Source organism: Salvia splendens, chromosome 22 (genome assembly GCF_004379255.2).
Source record: "Salvia splendens isolate huo1 chromosome 22, SspV2, whole genome shotgun sequence".
Classification (NCBI taxonomy): Eukaryota; Viridiplantae; Streptophyta; class Magnoliopsida; order Lamiales; family Lamiaceae; genus Salvia; species Salvia splendens.
In genome coordinates, this window is record NC_056053.1 from 23,704,898 (window position 1) to 23,721,883 (window position 16,986).

General features: G+C 36.2%; 1 protein-coding gene and 1 pseudogene across 1 annotated transcript; both read right to left on the bottom strand.

The window, feature by feature from the left end:
• Positions 1-9,694: 9,694 nt before the first annotated feature.
• Positions 9,695-12,920, bottom strand: LOC121788046 (annotated as a pseudogene).
• On the bottom strand, positions 12,896-15,143 carry LOC121788045 (thylakoid lumenal 15.0 kDa protein 2, chloroplastic-like). The gene is made up of 6 exons (XM_042186898.1): positions 14,882-15,143; positions 14,300-14,403; positions 13,644-13,734; positions 13,500-13,568; positions 13,308-13,417; positions 12,896-13,230 (listed from the first exon to the last, which is right to left on the bottom strand). Exons 1-6 carry the CDS (start codon positions 15,078-15,080, stop codon positions 13,138-13,140), a joined length of 666 nt encoding a protein of 221 aa, XP_042042832.1. The 5' UTR covers positions 15,081-15,143; the 3' UTR covers positions 12,896-13,137.
• Between the last annotated feature and the right edge of the window lie 1,843 nt (positions 15,144-16,986).

Sequence of the window (16,986 nt, forward strand, 5' to 3'; positions counted from 1 at the left end):
CGCTGCTGAGCTCGCGCCGCTGGCACGGCGCTGCTCGATGCATCGAGCAGCGCAGTGCCAGCGAGCAGGTGACGTGGCGGCACGCGATTGGCCGTTGCCTTTGAATATTTTTTTTAATTTAAAATTCGTTATTTAATTATAAATAATGATAAAAATAAAAAAATTATTTTCCAAATCCCAAAAATATGCCATTTTTTGCCCGTTTTTCTGAAGTTTTTGGAATTTTTTTTATTTTTTTTTCCCCAAAATCATCTATAAATACACACATTCATCATCCATTTATCACATCAAATCATCTCTCATTCATCTCTCATTCATAATTCTCATACAAACTATCAACACATTCATCCCTCACTCAAAACCTCAAATGGATTTCACCCATCTCATGGCGGAAGCGGAGCGCGAAGAACAAGAATACTACGAGCAACATCGTGCCGCTTACGAAGCATATGTCGCGGCGAATACCCCCGCTCCTCCTCCTCAACGAACTAGATCAACTCGCCGCTACATCCATCGGGACCGGGAGGGAGCCCATGAAAGGCTCATTGCCGACTATTTGCCGACCAGCCGCGGTTTCCGGCAGATTACTTCAGGCGCCGTTTTCGCATGTCAAAGCGCTTGTTTATGCGAATTGTCAACACATTGTCCGCCGTTTTCGCATGTCAAAGCGCTTGTTTTTTTAATTTTTAGTATTTTAATTATGTAATTTTAATTTTTAGGATTTTAATTATGTCGTTTTTATTTTATTTGTCATTTGTAATATTATTTAGGTTTTTTTAATGAATTTTAGTATTATGGAAATGTTTTTGTTTAATTGAATTTTAAATTAATTGTGCTCGTCCTTGCGGAAGAGCACAACTGTGGGTGTTGTGCTCTTGCTAGAGAGCAGACAGAAAAGTGGGGCCGGGCCACAACCGTGCTGCTGGGTTGTGGATGCTCTAAATAGCAATGTTAAAATAATAAGATGTAGGTCGTCGAAAAATACCATGCCATTCAATAGGTTTCAAAGGATCTTCATGGTTTTTGAGGTAGAGAAATAGCTTTTCAGAGACGTCCATTATGAAGAACAAATCACCATTCGCCATCATTTTGAGTGGGTAAAGAAATCCATATACATATGGTCCACAGAAGAAGGTATATACCCTTATCCAAGAAGTCTCGTCACCATAGTTGTTCATCCACCAAATAACAACGTGAGCACTCTCTAAGATATCGCAGAAGCATAGCTTACCCTTCAAAATACATAGTCGAGAATTGCCACATTTGCCGCCACTATAATTCGGAAGAGAAAATCTGGTAAATAGCTCGGTATCAAGGTCAAACCAACAAACAAAAAGAATCATCTCGAAATCATATTCCAACCAATGAAGATTTCCATTAATAAATACAGCATAATCACTTGACACTTTATTGCACGGTGGTGCTTCGATGCTTCTCCACGAAGCTTCTTCTCCTAGAGTGTGTATATAATAAGACCTAAATTGATCAGCACATAAAATCTTATATTGTCCGGTTAATTTACTTACTCCAAATCCGTAAAAGTAACTACGGGCAGGTAGTGGAGGAAGCTCAGCATATTCACGAATCATTGGATTGCATATGAAAAGAATATTAACACATCCATCCCTCAACAAAAGCAGACCGTTAGCTGAATCAATTATAATACGATTACGAGCACGAGGCAAGTCGAATTTGCAGCAAAGTGGTCCGCGGGGATCATTGTAGACTGTGTACCCCCTGGACCGATCACGCTAGCCAGCCATGGTTTTGGAGTATAAGACATCGCAAAGTTGCCTCCTATTAGACTGCGCCATGATTTACAAACGCACTTGCACCTCGCATCTAATCGGAAGTCGTCCAAGTATCACTATCGTCATCTCTTCCGGTAGCTTTTTCAACAAATCTATCTTCATCAGTCTTTTGCTTCTTCTAGGGCCGGTTTTGTCCATCATTCCAAGCTCTGATTTAGTAATCTTCATCAATAATTATCAACAATGATGAAAAACAGTGTGAATATATATTAAGATATTCTTCTAAATCCTTTTAATAGTCCTATTCTTAGGGGGATATTGTTACTGTACAAGGATAAATTATCTATATCCATTATATATTTAATTATTCAAAAATAAATCACGTATGTGTTATATTTAAGAGAAAAGCACCGATATTGTTTTTCAATGAAAGGAGTTATATTGAAAGTTCAAATTTCTGATATTAAGCGTCAAACAAAAAAATGAATTTTAAATAATAATTGGAATAAATAAAATAATCACCTATCAAAGCCAAATTTTTATATGTATGCTTATTTTTAATATTGATGAAAAAATAACTCATAATCTCCAATTTTACAAAATTTTCTTATGGCCTATAAACTAATATAACTACAAACATGAGCTTAAAATCAAGGGAAATGATCATATCAATAATGTGGAGTAGTAATTTTCTGTTTATTCTTTCCGGGCTATATGTATCTCTTTGGAGGAATTATTTTTGTGGATTTAATTGATACTTTATTCTTTCCATGAATTAAATTCAAAGTCAAATCTCTCCTTGTGGAATATTCTATAAAAATCAACCCTATCCCAATCCCTTGTAAGTTTCGAAATTCTCTTACATATTAGGAAAAGGTTTTGTTTGGTAGATTTAATTAATATATTGTGCATATCTTTTTAAATTAAATCCAACCATATCTTACAATATCTCGCCAAATATATCCATATCTTATTTAAATAAAGATTTGAATATTTCCTTCTTAAAAGACCTCAAAGTTTTCGCCCCTTATATAAATACTCCCTGCAAATAGGAGTCTCGTTTTTTCATTTTAGTCCATCCGCTTATAAGAGTTCCGGTTCATAATTATTATACATATTTGATAAGTTAGTAATGCCAAGATAAAGCCCAATATAAGACAAGGTCGTTCCCAATCTTACTAAAATTATAACTTTAACCATGTTTATGTAACCTACCAATTTATCAAATTAAGCCATGTTATTTAATAAGTATACTATACAAATTTAGATAATTTCTTTTCTATCAAACAACAACAACAACAAATCATATATTTACCTATCTTAACATGAAGCCCGCATTTTTATCTTGTTTTACGTATCTTCTCATATTCCATCTTTTTTATCAAACGAGTCCTAAATAGTAAAGAGACTCACATTCTACTAATTCATTCCACTCATGTATCATTTAAAACTAATATATACATATACAAGTGGAACATATATTCCACTTTCTTCCACCTACTTTTCTTAATCTTTTCTTAAAATGACATTTTCTGTGATGAGAAAATAAATTATGTTGAATTAATGTATTCAAGTCGTCTGTGGATTTTATTTTCTTCTTCTTTTGTGTTTCTAACCTCAAAATATTTTTTCAGGCTTATGTAAATATGAAAAAACGAGGCATTTAATTTGGTCCAAGAGTAACGATTATTAGTAGTATGTATGTATTTTTTGCACGAATTTAGATTATTGAGATTAATTACACCATCAATAACATCGTTAACAATGAAAATATCATCTTTTTATCAGTATAAATACTAAAAGTTATGTATGAACATTTAATTTTGAAAACTAATTTCTCCATTGGGAAATATTTGAGGTAACACTAAATATTTATATAGCTTTGTGTAGTATACACACAAACTACATGAGTAAATCTGACTATCTGAGTTCGCACAACTTGCTTTACCACACAAACGACGGTGTTGTGTCACCGTGAAATCGAGGGGAGAAAGGCGACGAGAAAAGCAGAGGTGGTGACCTCACGAGGCCGCTGTTCTGGCAAATTTAAAAAATAAAAAAATTGAGAATGTTTTAATTATTAGACTCCAATTTTTTGGAATTTTTAGTTTCTCAAGAATTAGCGTCAAGAGAGATCTAAGAGAAGAAGGCAAGAAGACTCCGAAAGGGAAGATATCGGACAACCATAGCAGGTCAGTCAGTTTCTCAGAAGAGATGATGGCTCCAAAGATGGAGATAAGGAATCATCAGCCGAGTGGGAGAGGATTGCCACAGCCAGATGATTCCAACCAAGAAAGAAGATTGCGTCATCGATAGAAGAAAAGCAAGCAGACACCGGTCCGATAGAAGGAAGGCCAGAGAGGCCGCATGCCATCCGCTGATATGGTGAGAAGATGAAAGGCCAGTGGCCAACCACGAGCAACCACGCCCGGAGAAGAAGGCTAACGGTGGTCGAAGAGAAAACAGTAGCTTATCCTCTCTCGGTGGGCTTCTGCTCGTTTCTCCATTGTCAGCCTCGAGTGTTTTCTGCTGCCTGCCGAAGCGGCTCGTGTCGGCCTTCTCTAGATAGGACGTGACGGCTTCACTGTTGTAGAAGAGCAGAAGAGGAGAAGCTACTGACGAAGAGGTGGCAGCCGTGAGAAGCTGCGAACTCACGTTATAATGGATGAAGCGTTTGGCCGAGGGGAAGATGCCAGCCACTGCCAAAAGATTCGTCTCCGAATCAAGAAGATAATTGACGGGGTCGAAGGCGTTGCAGCCAACGTCTGCGCGGCGAGGGGGAGAGACCACTTTGAAGAACTGGTAGGAATGGGATGTCATCGGGAGAACGTCGAGAACCCGCTGCCAAAAGACGATTTAGAATGAACAACCGTGGAAAAGCCAAAGCCAATAAGAGTAGATGATGCCTTTTTAAATTGAATGGGAGACAATCTAGAGATGGGGACGCACAATGGCCACGAAGCATCGGCTGTTGAAGAATCAGAAATCGGATTGAAGGAGTGACATACGGAGAAGAGGCTCCACTAAGTTCGACGACTTGGCGTGGCTTGAGAAAAAAAATGAAAATAATGGGCTCATAGTTTGAGTTGGAATGGACCAAGAATGATCAAAAGATGGCTCCTGGATACGAGCTAAAACTATCTAAGATGGCTCCTGGATATGAGTTAAAACTGTCTAGATGGTTCCTGGATACTAGCTAAAACTGTCTAAGATGACTCCTGTATACGAGCAAAAACTATCTAAGATGGCTTCTAGATACAAGCTAAAACTGTCTGGATTAGCTCATCGACAAGAGTCAAAACTGTCTGGATTAGCTCCTCGACATGAGTCAAAACTGTCAGATTGAGCTCCTTGACACGAGTTAAAACCGTCAACAAAAAATTGAAAAACTCCATAAAATGAGTCTAAACTTTCAATGATGAATGAAGAGCTTCTTGATAAGAGCCTAAACTTTCAATGAAGCTCTATGATACGAGCATAAACTGTCAATGGAAATTGAAGAACTCTTAAATACGAGTATAAACTATTTATCAAACTAAAGATCGTGCAAGTTAAGTGTCGAAAAACTCGATACTCAACTTGAGGGGGAGTGTTGGAATGAGGAAATCAATTAATTGGAGAACAAGAAGGCAATGGATGAAGTTATGGCAAGAATAACGAAGGAAATCAATTAAAGATTATAGAAAATCAAATAAAGAAGATATTTATGGAATTATAATACATTTTCCATTTATAGCTAGAATTATAGTCTATAAAAGGTGGTGTAACCATAGAGAGAATTAATTCGAGTCTATCACAATGTATTCTTTACAGTTCTCCCGTCTTTTACTTTATGCACTAGTCTTTTATTTTCCGCATATTACTTTTCAACACTTTTACCACGTAAAACTAGCTATCTCTCGATTAATCTAGTTAACGGACATAGTTCTAAAGTTGGCTAGACAAAAGAATAATAGAAGCACAAGAACAAGCAAAAAAATCCCAAGAGCTAGGAAAAAGTTCAAATCAATAAATCAAAACATGTTCATAATTTCACCAAAAATTCTACAAAAGATGTTTAACTACTTATAGACAAGTAGTAAAAACAATAAAAGTACGAGACATGAAATAAATAGATAAAACCCAAGGTTGAATCTTTAATCTTCAGTATTCTCTTGTCTGGATCTGCAGAGCTCCGCTCCAATGGAAGATGAATGAATTATGTATGGAAGATGGGATGGAGGAAGGTGTAGAGAGAAAGAAGGATTGGAGTGTAAACCCCCGAAAAATAGAGGGAAAAAATCAAATTAATCTAATTAAATCTTTTCCCAGTTAACTTGGTCAAATATATTTCTCCAAACTTTATCACCAAACGATTTCCCCATATCTATACTCCCTAAAATCTCTCCAACCACCAAATCCATCAATATCTATCAGTTTTGCCTGTATATATCCAATCAATCCCACGATCTTTCTGTTGTCGAAATGAGATACAAGTCTTATCGGGCGAAAATTACAATGAAAATAAACAAAGGAAAATTACACGGAAAAACTGAAACAATTACACAGGAAAATATCTGTGGAAAGCGGTAAGCCGAGTCGAGGAGTCCTCTTTCCGCAAGACGAGATACGCCCCGGTAGTGCTCTCGGTTTGGCGTGTCGTCCCCAAAGATAAAACGGCTTCGTCTCTGAAGTAGCAGCACCGCTAGCAACAGAGCTCCGGGGAACGGGAGTAAGGCGGGGGCAGAGCTTCGACGGGAAGATATGCAGAGAGGGAGAGAGCGTGTATGCAGGAATGCTTGTGTATTCTATGTCTAGAATGCAATGGATGCATGCCTATTTATAGGCCAAGTCCACATGCAGGGCATTGATGGAGTCAACAGCATTATGTGTGTCATGATGGCTTGACCGCCGTAACCGCTGGGGGGTATTTACTGGTGCACTAGCCAGTGGGGAGCTGAGAGACACGAGCGCACCTGGACATGCTACACGACGGGATACACCATGGACCGTCGGGGTTTCATCGGGACCTTTTGTCCTCCGTTATGTGTCGGGGTCTCAGCGGGGTACCTTTTGTCTCCCGTCAAGTGCGGTCGGGGTCCAGCGGGACCATGATGTGGACCAGCCCCGTCCGGGGATAGCGTGAGTTTGGGGTGGTATAAAAAGAACAGCGGAGCTCGAACCACGCTCAACGACCAGCTCCAAAGAACAGTCCAAAGACCACCCAAGACCAATTGCCAAGGCACAAGGCACGGGACCACGGGTCACGGGTCACGGTGCGCGGCTCGCGGGGGGGGAGGGGGGGCGCGCGGGGGCTCTGTCACCCGCTTATTCCACGATAATTATTACACATAATAATTCATCTGATTAAATACTCATCAAAGAGTCTATCATTCCGATGTGAGATAATTAACACTTAGTTAATTAATCCCTTAGTCTTTTCACATAGCTCATTTCCTAGCTTTATTTGTGACCAACTTTAATATATTATTTCTCACTCACCGGGAATCGGATTTGAGAAAATGAATATACTACGGTCATCTACTCGGAAACGTAGATCGACGTTATTGCATTTAATTTCACAAAATTAAATGTCTTGTAATATTTATTATTAGTCAAAAATCATTTGACCAAGCACGATTCCAACACATCCTTATTGAGTGCTCCTATATTTTGTGTGTTAAATTCTAACAAAGATGATCTGCGGTTTCAGTTCGTACTAGAAGAGGAGGAGATCAAGAAGAGGGAGGACAAGAAAATCAAGATGAAGATGATCAGTGAGTTCTTGTTCTTGAATAGCGGTTACAAATTCTTTTTCAGTTCTTGTTCTTGAATAGCGGCTACGTACAACTTCTGTGTTTTCAGTTCTTGTTTCACCACTTATTCATATTTGTTTCAATCGAATTTTGTAGAATTGTTTTCGGAAAAATGATCAATATAATGGTTTCTTAATCTCGTTTTATTTTTATTTTTTTCGCGTTTTTTGGATGTGCACTTTCTTCTCTATTTTTTTTTAGCTCCGCTAGTTTTTAAATTAGTGTCACAATAATACTTTAAATTAATCCATTTTCAAAATGAACGGGAGAGTATATATAAGTTTGAATAATTTGATATATATAAACCATATAGTATAATATTTCATGCTCATACTTAACTGTTGAGAGATAAAGAGACATACATTGGCAAAAGGTTTATACAAAAGGGGAAACAAACCCTTAAACCCTAATCCTTTTAAGATCATTTCCAATTAAAAACTAAAATTGGATAAGGTTTCTAAAAATTTCAACAAAGCTTTTTTTTAAAAAAATAATTGTGAGTACAAAGGGCATAATATAGTCAAATATTTTTTTTAAGATTTGAGTTTAGTATAAAGAGTTTGGAGTGGAATCACTAATATTTAAAGTGACATTTACACTAATTTAAATTTGAGTTTAACATAAATAGTTGAAGATGCTCTAAGTGGAAATAATGTACTATAAATTCTATGGGGATGACTGGACTCTACAATAAAATTATACCGTATATATGAAAGTGTTTATTATTCAAACTATCTTACCATTAATTTCAATTGATATAAGTATTTCAATTAATAATTATTGTTGTTTTTATGCATTTGTGATGTTGTGTGTGAGTGTTGTGTCAGCGTGTGAGTTAATTCTTAACTTTGAAAATTATTTAAAATAATAACTTTATTTGAAAAATTACAAAACATTAATTCTTAACTTTTGGAAAACTTTGCTGAAAACAAAAAATAATCATTCCACTAATTATGGGATCCCTAATTAACTGATAATCACTATGCTTATATATGGTAGTTTATTCCCAAATGTAATATATTATTCAATCAAATCCATTACGATTACATTGCGAATAAAATTGGAATGCAATGCAACCAATACTTGCTATCAGCTATAGAACCCGATGTCCGAGCAAGCGTGTGAGCATCTTGATTAATTGATCGCCTTACAAACCTCATAGATGATCCATATACCTCTTTCAAAAGCTGACGACGATCTTCTACTCCAAGATGGATTCATCCTTAACCGCGAGAACTACTGTTTGGGACATCCATCCTTATGTATTTATTGATTTAGCTAAGTAGATGGAGTATATTAATATTGTTTCTCATAATCATAAGTATTATTCTTTAATAGATTGGTAATTAAATTTTCTTAAACTAACAATTAAGATAACAACTTGTTAACAAAAAGTAATGAGTAATAAAATTATAATATTAAGAGAAGTTGTAAAATTCGATCCTTTTCAAGTGTATGTTTTCCGATGATATATTATGATATAATAGGAGATTATAAGTTTTTTTCATTAATATTTTATTATCAAAACTAAAAATAAACATACATTAAAAATGAAAAGATAACTCCTGCAAGAAACTAAATCATGTTTACTTACTAAAAAGTTAAAGACTGAACATTGTGAATCCCCAAAGTGTTGAGTGAAAGAAAAAGTTGGGATATAATTAGCGATGTTGGAATAATAAGATAAAGGTCGTTGAAGAATACCATGCCATTCAATAGGTTCTGAAGGTTTAGTGCTTTTGACGTAGAGAAATAGCTTCGCGTAGACATCCGTTATGAATAACAGTCGCCGTTTGCCAATATTTTGAGTGGATAAACAAATCCATACATATATGACATGCCGGAGAAGTTATATTCCCTTGTCCAAGAATTCTCATCTCCATAATTGTTCATCCACCAGATAACAACATCAAACTTCTCTAACATGTGGCAGAAACATAACTTACCGTCCAAAGTACATAGTCGATAATTGCTAAATTTGTTGCCGCCATAATTGGGAAGAGAAAAACCAGTAAATAGCTCGGTGTCAAGGTCAAAACAGCAAACAAATAGATTCTTCTTGAAATCATATTCCAACCGGTGAAGATTTCCATTAAAAAATACAGCATAATCACTATGCAACTGTATTGCACGGTGGTGCTGCGATGCTTCTCCACAATTCTTCTTCTTGTCCTATAGTGTATATACAATAGGACCAAAATTGATTAGCACATAAAATCTTATACTGTCCGGTTAATTTGCTCACTCCAAATCCGTAAAAGCAACTACGGGCGGGCAGAGGAGGAAGCTCGGCATATTCACGAGTCATCGGATTGCATATGAAAAGAATATTAGCGCATCCATCTCTCAACAAAAGCAAACCGTTAGCTGAATCAATTACAATACGATTGTGAGAATGAGGCAAGTCGAACCGGTAAAGTGGTCTGTGGGGGTCATCACAGACTGCGTACCCCAAGGACCAATGAACGAAAGCCAGCCATGGTGTCAGAGTATAAGACGTCGCAAAGTTGCCCCTTCTATGAGATTGCGCCATGATTTACAAACGCACTTGCACCTCATAATGCATCTAATCGGAAGTCATCCCAGGATCGCTATCGTCATCTGTTGCGGTAGCTTTGTCAACAAATCTATCTTCATCAGTCTTTTGCTTCTTCTAGGGCCGGTTTTATCCATCATTCCACACTCTGATTCACTAACCTTCATCAATAATTATCAACAATGATGAAAAAGAAGGGTAAGAAGCGTGAATATATATATTGAGATATACTTCTAATTCTGTTTAAATAGTCCTAATCTTAAGGGGGAATATTGATAAATTATTGACAAATTATCTATATCCATTATATATTTAATTATTCAAAAATAAATCTCGTATGTGTTATATTATTGCAAATCTATATCCGATATTTAATTATTCAAAGATAAATCTCGTATGAGTTATATTATTGCAAATCTATATCCGTTATATACAGTATTTATTTATTTGTAAAGAAGTCTCTGTGATGATTCAATAACAGCACAAAAGAGCATTAAACTCAATATCTTGATTCTTTAATACTAATATCACTAGCCAGATAATGCAAATTAATCAAGGGAAGAAAGCATGTAAAAAAACATTACTTTCTATCAATACATAAAAGTAGTAAAGGGTCAATTTCTTTTAATTGGAACTGCTTAGTATAAGCCAAAACAACAACAAAAAAAACTAGAGCAGAACATACAGTAGTTAGGAAATGAATAAGTTCGAAATGATTAGTTCATCGCACCGTAGTCATCCAGCTTATCGTTGTACTCCAAGACCTTCCTTCGTATCTTCGATGTATCTACCCACGTTATAAAGTCTTCCATATTTCTTGTTACGAGAAATGCTGGATCAGTGATGGTATCAGGTCCGACACGAATATGCCCTTGTTCAACGTAGGTAACTGCTTCTTTCAAGTGCTCTGCAAACTTCAATCTCACCAAGACGGTGGCAAGCCTACGTCTGAGACCATCAAAAGCTCTGTTAGAATTGTCAATATTTCCTTCGAGCTTTCTAGGGTTAGATTCACCATTAGTTCTACTCCAAAGCCAACATTAGTTATTTACAACTACTATCATTAACCATCAAAAAAACAAGATTTGAAACCCAACAAGGTTAAAATTGTGGAACATATTACAATGAAGAATTTATTGATATGGAACATCACATACATGTGTTGCATTTTCGACCTCACTTACCGACAAAAGGATGATACGGAGAGGCGCTCACACAGAGCCAAACTTTTACGAGATGGAATAACGCCCATGTTGTACCTATATTAACAAAATACCAATAAATAAGACACCAATAACATAAACTGAACCGATCTTCAGTGCTACTTTGCTTGACACACAGCACAAGCTATATTTCATATGTACAAAACGCAGAAACCTTAAAAGAAACAGTGATGATGGATCAGAGCACTCTTCCAATACACCAGAAGAATAAGTAACCATGCATGATTATTTTTGGTAAATTACTAAAATCATGCAAGCGAGCATGTCAAAAGTACACGTAGGCAATTCGTCTATGCACTATCACCATCTTTACTTTACTTTGCAATTAGCTATCATCCTATTCTACTATGTAATGTACATATCAAAATTTCCAAGGAAAGACAAATGAAATGCCCGCGACTTCTACTTGTTTCACAATTTCACTGATATTAACCGGATATTGTTCAATAATTTCCGTTGCTTCCTCTACCTTTCCCTATAGCAGGGACCAAATCAGAAATTTTCTTCCCGACCAATAAACTGAGGCAAATTACTAGTTACTACAGAGGAAGTAGGGTGTATTATCTAGGACTGCAAGGGATCTCTTATTCGATAAATTACTAGAGTATAATAAATATTAAAATAAAGACTGAATCAGACAGAACAATCTCTACAACAGCATTGAGAAACTCCAATTAAAAATACTGACAGTTTTTCAAGAAGGTTATCAGTCATCTGGATTCGATAAGGATCTCGCGCATCCATCTGTTTAAGTATGCTGACCAGCTTCTGCACTTTTCTACACAAACGCGAATACCTGAAAGAGAAAAGAAAAATTTATGGACAAATTTCTTCCCTGAGCTGAAATGTGAGAAATGATGTTTGAATTTTACTTTTTGTAATCGTCTCTGCCGGTAACGTGATAACGATGCATTACTAGGTTTTCCCTCTGCCCACCTTCTCTCTTCCATTCTAAAAAGTTAACCTTTTTAGCAGTTTCTTCTCATGAAACTTTAGCTTCCTCATCTTCTAAGGGACAGAGTCTGGAAGTAGAGATAGAACGAAAAACCGAAAAAAATAATAAAAAACCATACAAAGAAAAATCTGTTGGATTTTAAATATGCCAATATATATTAATTCATGAATGATTATTATAAATACAAGATAAATCTGTTGTTAAATCAAAATCTATTGATTTCTTCCTCCTAAATACAAGTAAGTGATTTAGCTTATTAAAGATAATGATGTTTTTATGCAATTTTGAGTGCATATTTAGTTTCAAATTTCATCTCCCTGTTCTTCCATTTAAGAATCACATGATGATTTGTGAAGCAAAACCTTTGTGGATAGATAATTTGACATGAACCAATTAGTTAGGCATTTAACGAAACAAGGAAACAAACACAGGAACGAAGGAATAAAGTATTAAAATTAATAATGAAGATGAAATTAGAAACGCAAGTTGAAGAGAAAAGGTAACAGCAATCGGAGATGGATGAATTTGAGTTTTTACCGTCTTCTGCAAGCACCGACGGCGTGTAGCTGGCTGGAGGCACAATCTCTGATACTGTTACGGCTTTTTATTTAATTAGTTCCTTTTTTGGAATAAAATGAGTAATTTTCTTTTTTTTTCAAAATATTAAATTAAGTAGTATAGTAGTACTACATTTTGTTTTATACATATACTAATGTTTGTTCTTGTTCATATTATACATAGATGTAATCATAGGTTAGCTACAAAGAGATGTTATAACACGATGACGATGACGATGATGATGGCTGTTTCCGTATGTTGCCATACGAAATCTTCGTTCTTGGCGATTCCCTCTATAGATTTTCTGGTACAGCAGAATTTATTTGACCTCCGAGCAACTATTGGCGCCCGCTGGTTCTCTTAGGCACGTCGATATGGCCATGACAGCAGATTCAATAGCTGCATCTTCTCCCTTCGAAACGCAAAGATCGTATCAGATCACTCTCGTAAAAATATGGAAAGTGTAGGTAGTCGGGATAAGAATCTAACCTTTTCCTTCCAATAAAACATGTTTCCGTATTTCCCTGCTAGCCGGCTCCAAAAGCTACGTGGCACGTCGAAATCAATGGAAGCGCCGACGTTGAAGTTGAGTATGTTTCCTAGTTACAAGCAGAGCGTACAGATATAAAACACTAGCCAGCCGCAGAACAAGAAAACCCTAAGCTTGTTTTAGATAGATACCGAATGTCGGATCAGCGACAAATACGACTGTGTTATCATCCACTTTCCAGAATTCCTTGATTGCTAGTCCTAACAAAAACAAAGTCTTGATGTTAGATTAACGACGAAGAAGTTAGTTAGCTGAGTGCACGTTGGCAGCCATACCGGGTGTATCGGGATAATTCTGCGCCAAAACTCTCAACTTGTACCCCGTATCCTTTTCAAGGGCGGCTATCTCCTGCGAAATTCTCTTTTCCTGCCAAAGCGTTAACAAAGCCACATTTGAACTTACATCCTTAGCAATACAACACTACTATACATTTTCCAACACGCCTACTAGTAGAAAACACGAGCCATTTCCTATAATCGCAAGACTATCACGTACAATATCAGCTCCCGATACTAGCTAGCAACAATTCCTATAATGATTCACCGGCTAAACACATTTCTATCACCATTCAAAACACATCAACCAAATCATAATCACCTGTATCCTTTTCATCTTTACCAAAACAACACTACTATACATTCATTTTCCAACCGAAAACACGAGCCATTTCCTACAGTCGCTAAACCATCACACACAATATCAGCTCCTGATACTAGCTAGCAACAATCTCCCTACACTAATTCCCCAGTAAAACACATTTCCATCAGCCCAAAACACATCAACAAAATCATAAGTCTCCAATCAAACTACTAAATGGTTTGCTCATGAAAGCTTTGGCCAAGATTGGCTGTACGGGCGGGCTTCAAACTTGACATGAACAGGAAATTCAACGCATCTGAAGCAAGACTGTTCGAGATAAAAGGAAGCAAACCTGGCCATCGGATAGGAAACCTGCAACATCAATTACAGTAGTGAACTCTTTAGGTAGCAACTCTGGCTTGTTTACCCCAACTTTCCCTTCAGCAGATCCCACTCCTACAAATTGCAGCTCTAAACTTCATTAATCACCATTCAATTAACTAAAATTAGCAAATAAATTATCATAATATTCCGAAAGTAAGAAACTTTACACAAATTCAGGTTAAAAGAATCAATCCCACATCGTATTTATGCAAGAATCTACCTCAAAACATCAAAGTCATCCATTCCAACAATTCAAAATTCTAACTTGAGATGTTGCAAATGAACTATTCAATTGAGGTAAGTTAGTATATAAATGATCATATTATTCAGAAAGTAAGAAACTTTATACAAATTCAAGGTAAAAGAATCAACCCCACGTCGTATTTATGCAAGAATATAGCTCAAAACATTAAAGCCATCAATTTGAATACTTCAAGAATCTAACTTGAGATGTTGCAAACGAACTTCAAGAATCAGAAACTGAGATCACCAAAAATTGTAAAATTAGGAATTAAAAATCCCAAAACCTTTGGAGAAATGGGTAACTGACCGGAGAGAGAAAGAGCAAGAGAGAGAGTGCCGGAGAGGAAGAAATTCCAAGATTTGGAGCAAAGGGAAGAAGAAGAAGAAGAAGAAGCCAATGAAGGTAGCTGTAGTGGCTGTGGGTGTGGGGAAAGTGATGGATTGATGGGGTTTGTGGAGAGAGGGAGTTTGATAGATGAAGATGATAGCCGCATATGAAACGCCATATTTTAGATGTGAACAACTTTGAATTCGAATTTTTGTGTTTGCTTTTATCTCAAAGATGGATAATGTCAGCAGCTAATATTGATAAATATTGTCCAGATACTAAGACTCAACCAAATATCCATTTTCTTTACCTTCTAACTAGAAACTACTCCCTTCTTCCTATTTAATGTTTAAAAAATCATAATCGGTAAAGAAATCGACATAGCTACCAATTTCCAATTCAACTAGTTCGGCCAGTTAAACCACTGATCAAGCCAAAATAATGTACTATATAAATATATTATAAAAAACATTAAAATCCTATGAATGATAACAAAAAAATGACATTATAGTACTCCACATAAATTCTGAATATTAATAACATGAGATGCCAATAAGTCTACAAGATTACCAAGTTCAACTGTCAAAATACTACTATTAGTTAATATAGGCTTTTATCAAAATAACTAGTACTACTACATAACAACAAGCTGAAAGCAAAATAATTAGCAATCATCTCCATCACTCTCATTTCCAACTTGAAGATTAACTGCTGGTAATGCCACAGTCACCATCACCAAATTTTGACAAATCAATTTCTTCATTATTAATCCTCACATCATCATCTCCATCGCCTATATAGAGATTCAACAACATCAAGCAATGAACACAATTAAATATGAAATTATAAATAAATCAATGAAAGTCATTAACCTTTTGCTTGTTCTTCATCTAACATTTCCTCCAATTCCTCATAATCAAGCTCTTCCTCGGGATTTTCATCAATCCCCCAAAACTCTACTTTATCTATACACTCGTAATCAATCGGATCATACGATCTTCTCTTTGAACCAAGACTACACATTTGTACGAATAATGAAACAAAAACAATTATCAACACAAATTATTGAAAGTTGAAACCATTGGAAAATAGCAGACCAATACATATATTTGTACCGGTTTTGTAAGCGCAAGTTGTAGCGAACATAGACAAGATCAGTAAGTCTTTGATGCTCCAATCTATTCTTTTTCTTTGCGTGAATTCTTTCAAACACACTCCAATTATGCTCACATCCCGGAGAAGAAGAAGTTTGGCTCAAAAGTTTAATAGCCAACTTTTGTAGATTTGGTGCATCATGGCTCACCCATTATTGTGCATCCTGAGTCGGCCCATTTACTTCGCATAGAGTTAATAGTGGTTTGGACAGATAATTTAGCTTCTTTCAGCAAAGGAACTCTCAACGCATGATAACCTGGTCCTATATATCCATGCCCCATACTTGCTACCTTATTAATTGCCGGTCGATAATAAGGTGAATTTACGGCAGTTAGAGGAATGCAAGCATCGTAAAACCACATAGCCAATGCCATATCAGTTTCATGCCATCTTGCCCCATCATTACCTCTTCCTGATTTCATATCATCTTCTATACCACTGACTCTCATTCTCTTATAAACATCAACTCCTTTGCCTTCATTTTTTTTAACATCTTGAACATCATCATCATGGAATCTACTATCATATGGGTTCTCACCGGTAACACTCATCACTTTCTCTTTTTTCTTGTCTTTGTATACGCCAACAAGATCGGTGAATTCCTCCTTTGTTGATCCACTCGTTCGTGATTCACTCTCGCCTATATCCTGCAATGTACACTGTAAGAAATTGTGGACACATTGAAAATCATTGTGTTTCATAGTTGATGCATGTGATTCGTTGTTGGAAAGAATGTTAAGAATTGTTTTTCAACAATGTGTCTGGATAGGAATTTGAACAAGTAAATGAACACACGTGTTTTAGATTACATCAAATTAGTGTCAAGAATTATCCATTAAAGCAAATATCCACGAGCCTAGCATCACTGTAAAAATCTCTCCCCCACGCAAAGACCGAATTCCATAGCATCTAATCTACCGAAAAAATTA

Excerpts from the sequence above, each read along its gene's own strand:
- LOC121788045 (XM_042186898.1), bottom strand. The coding sequence starts at position 15,080 with ATGGCGTTTCATATGCGGCTATCATCTTCATCTATCAAACTCCCTCTC. Across the intron at positions 14,404-14,881 it reads TCTTGCTCTTTCTCTCTCCG|GAGTGGGATCTGCTGAAGGG; the intron begins GTCAGTTACCCA and ends TGCAATTTGTAG. Across the intron at positions 13,231-13,307 it reads TGTTTTATTGGAAGGAAAAG|GGAGAAGATGCAGCTATTGA; the intron begins GTTAGATTCTTA and ends TGCGTTTCGAAG.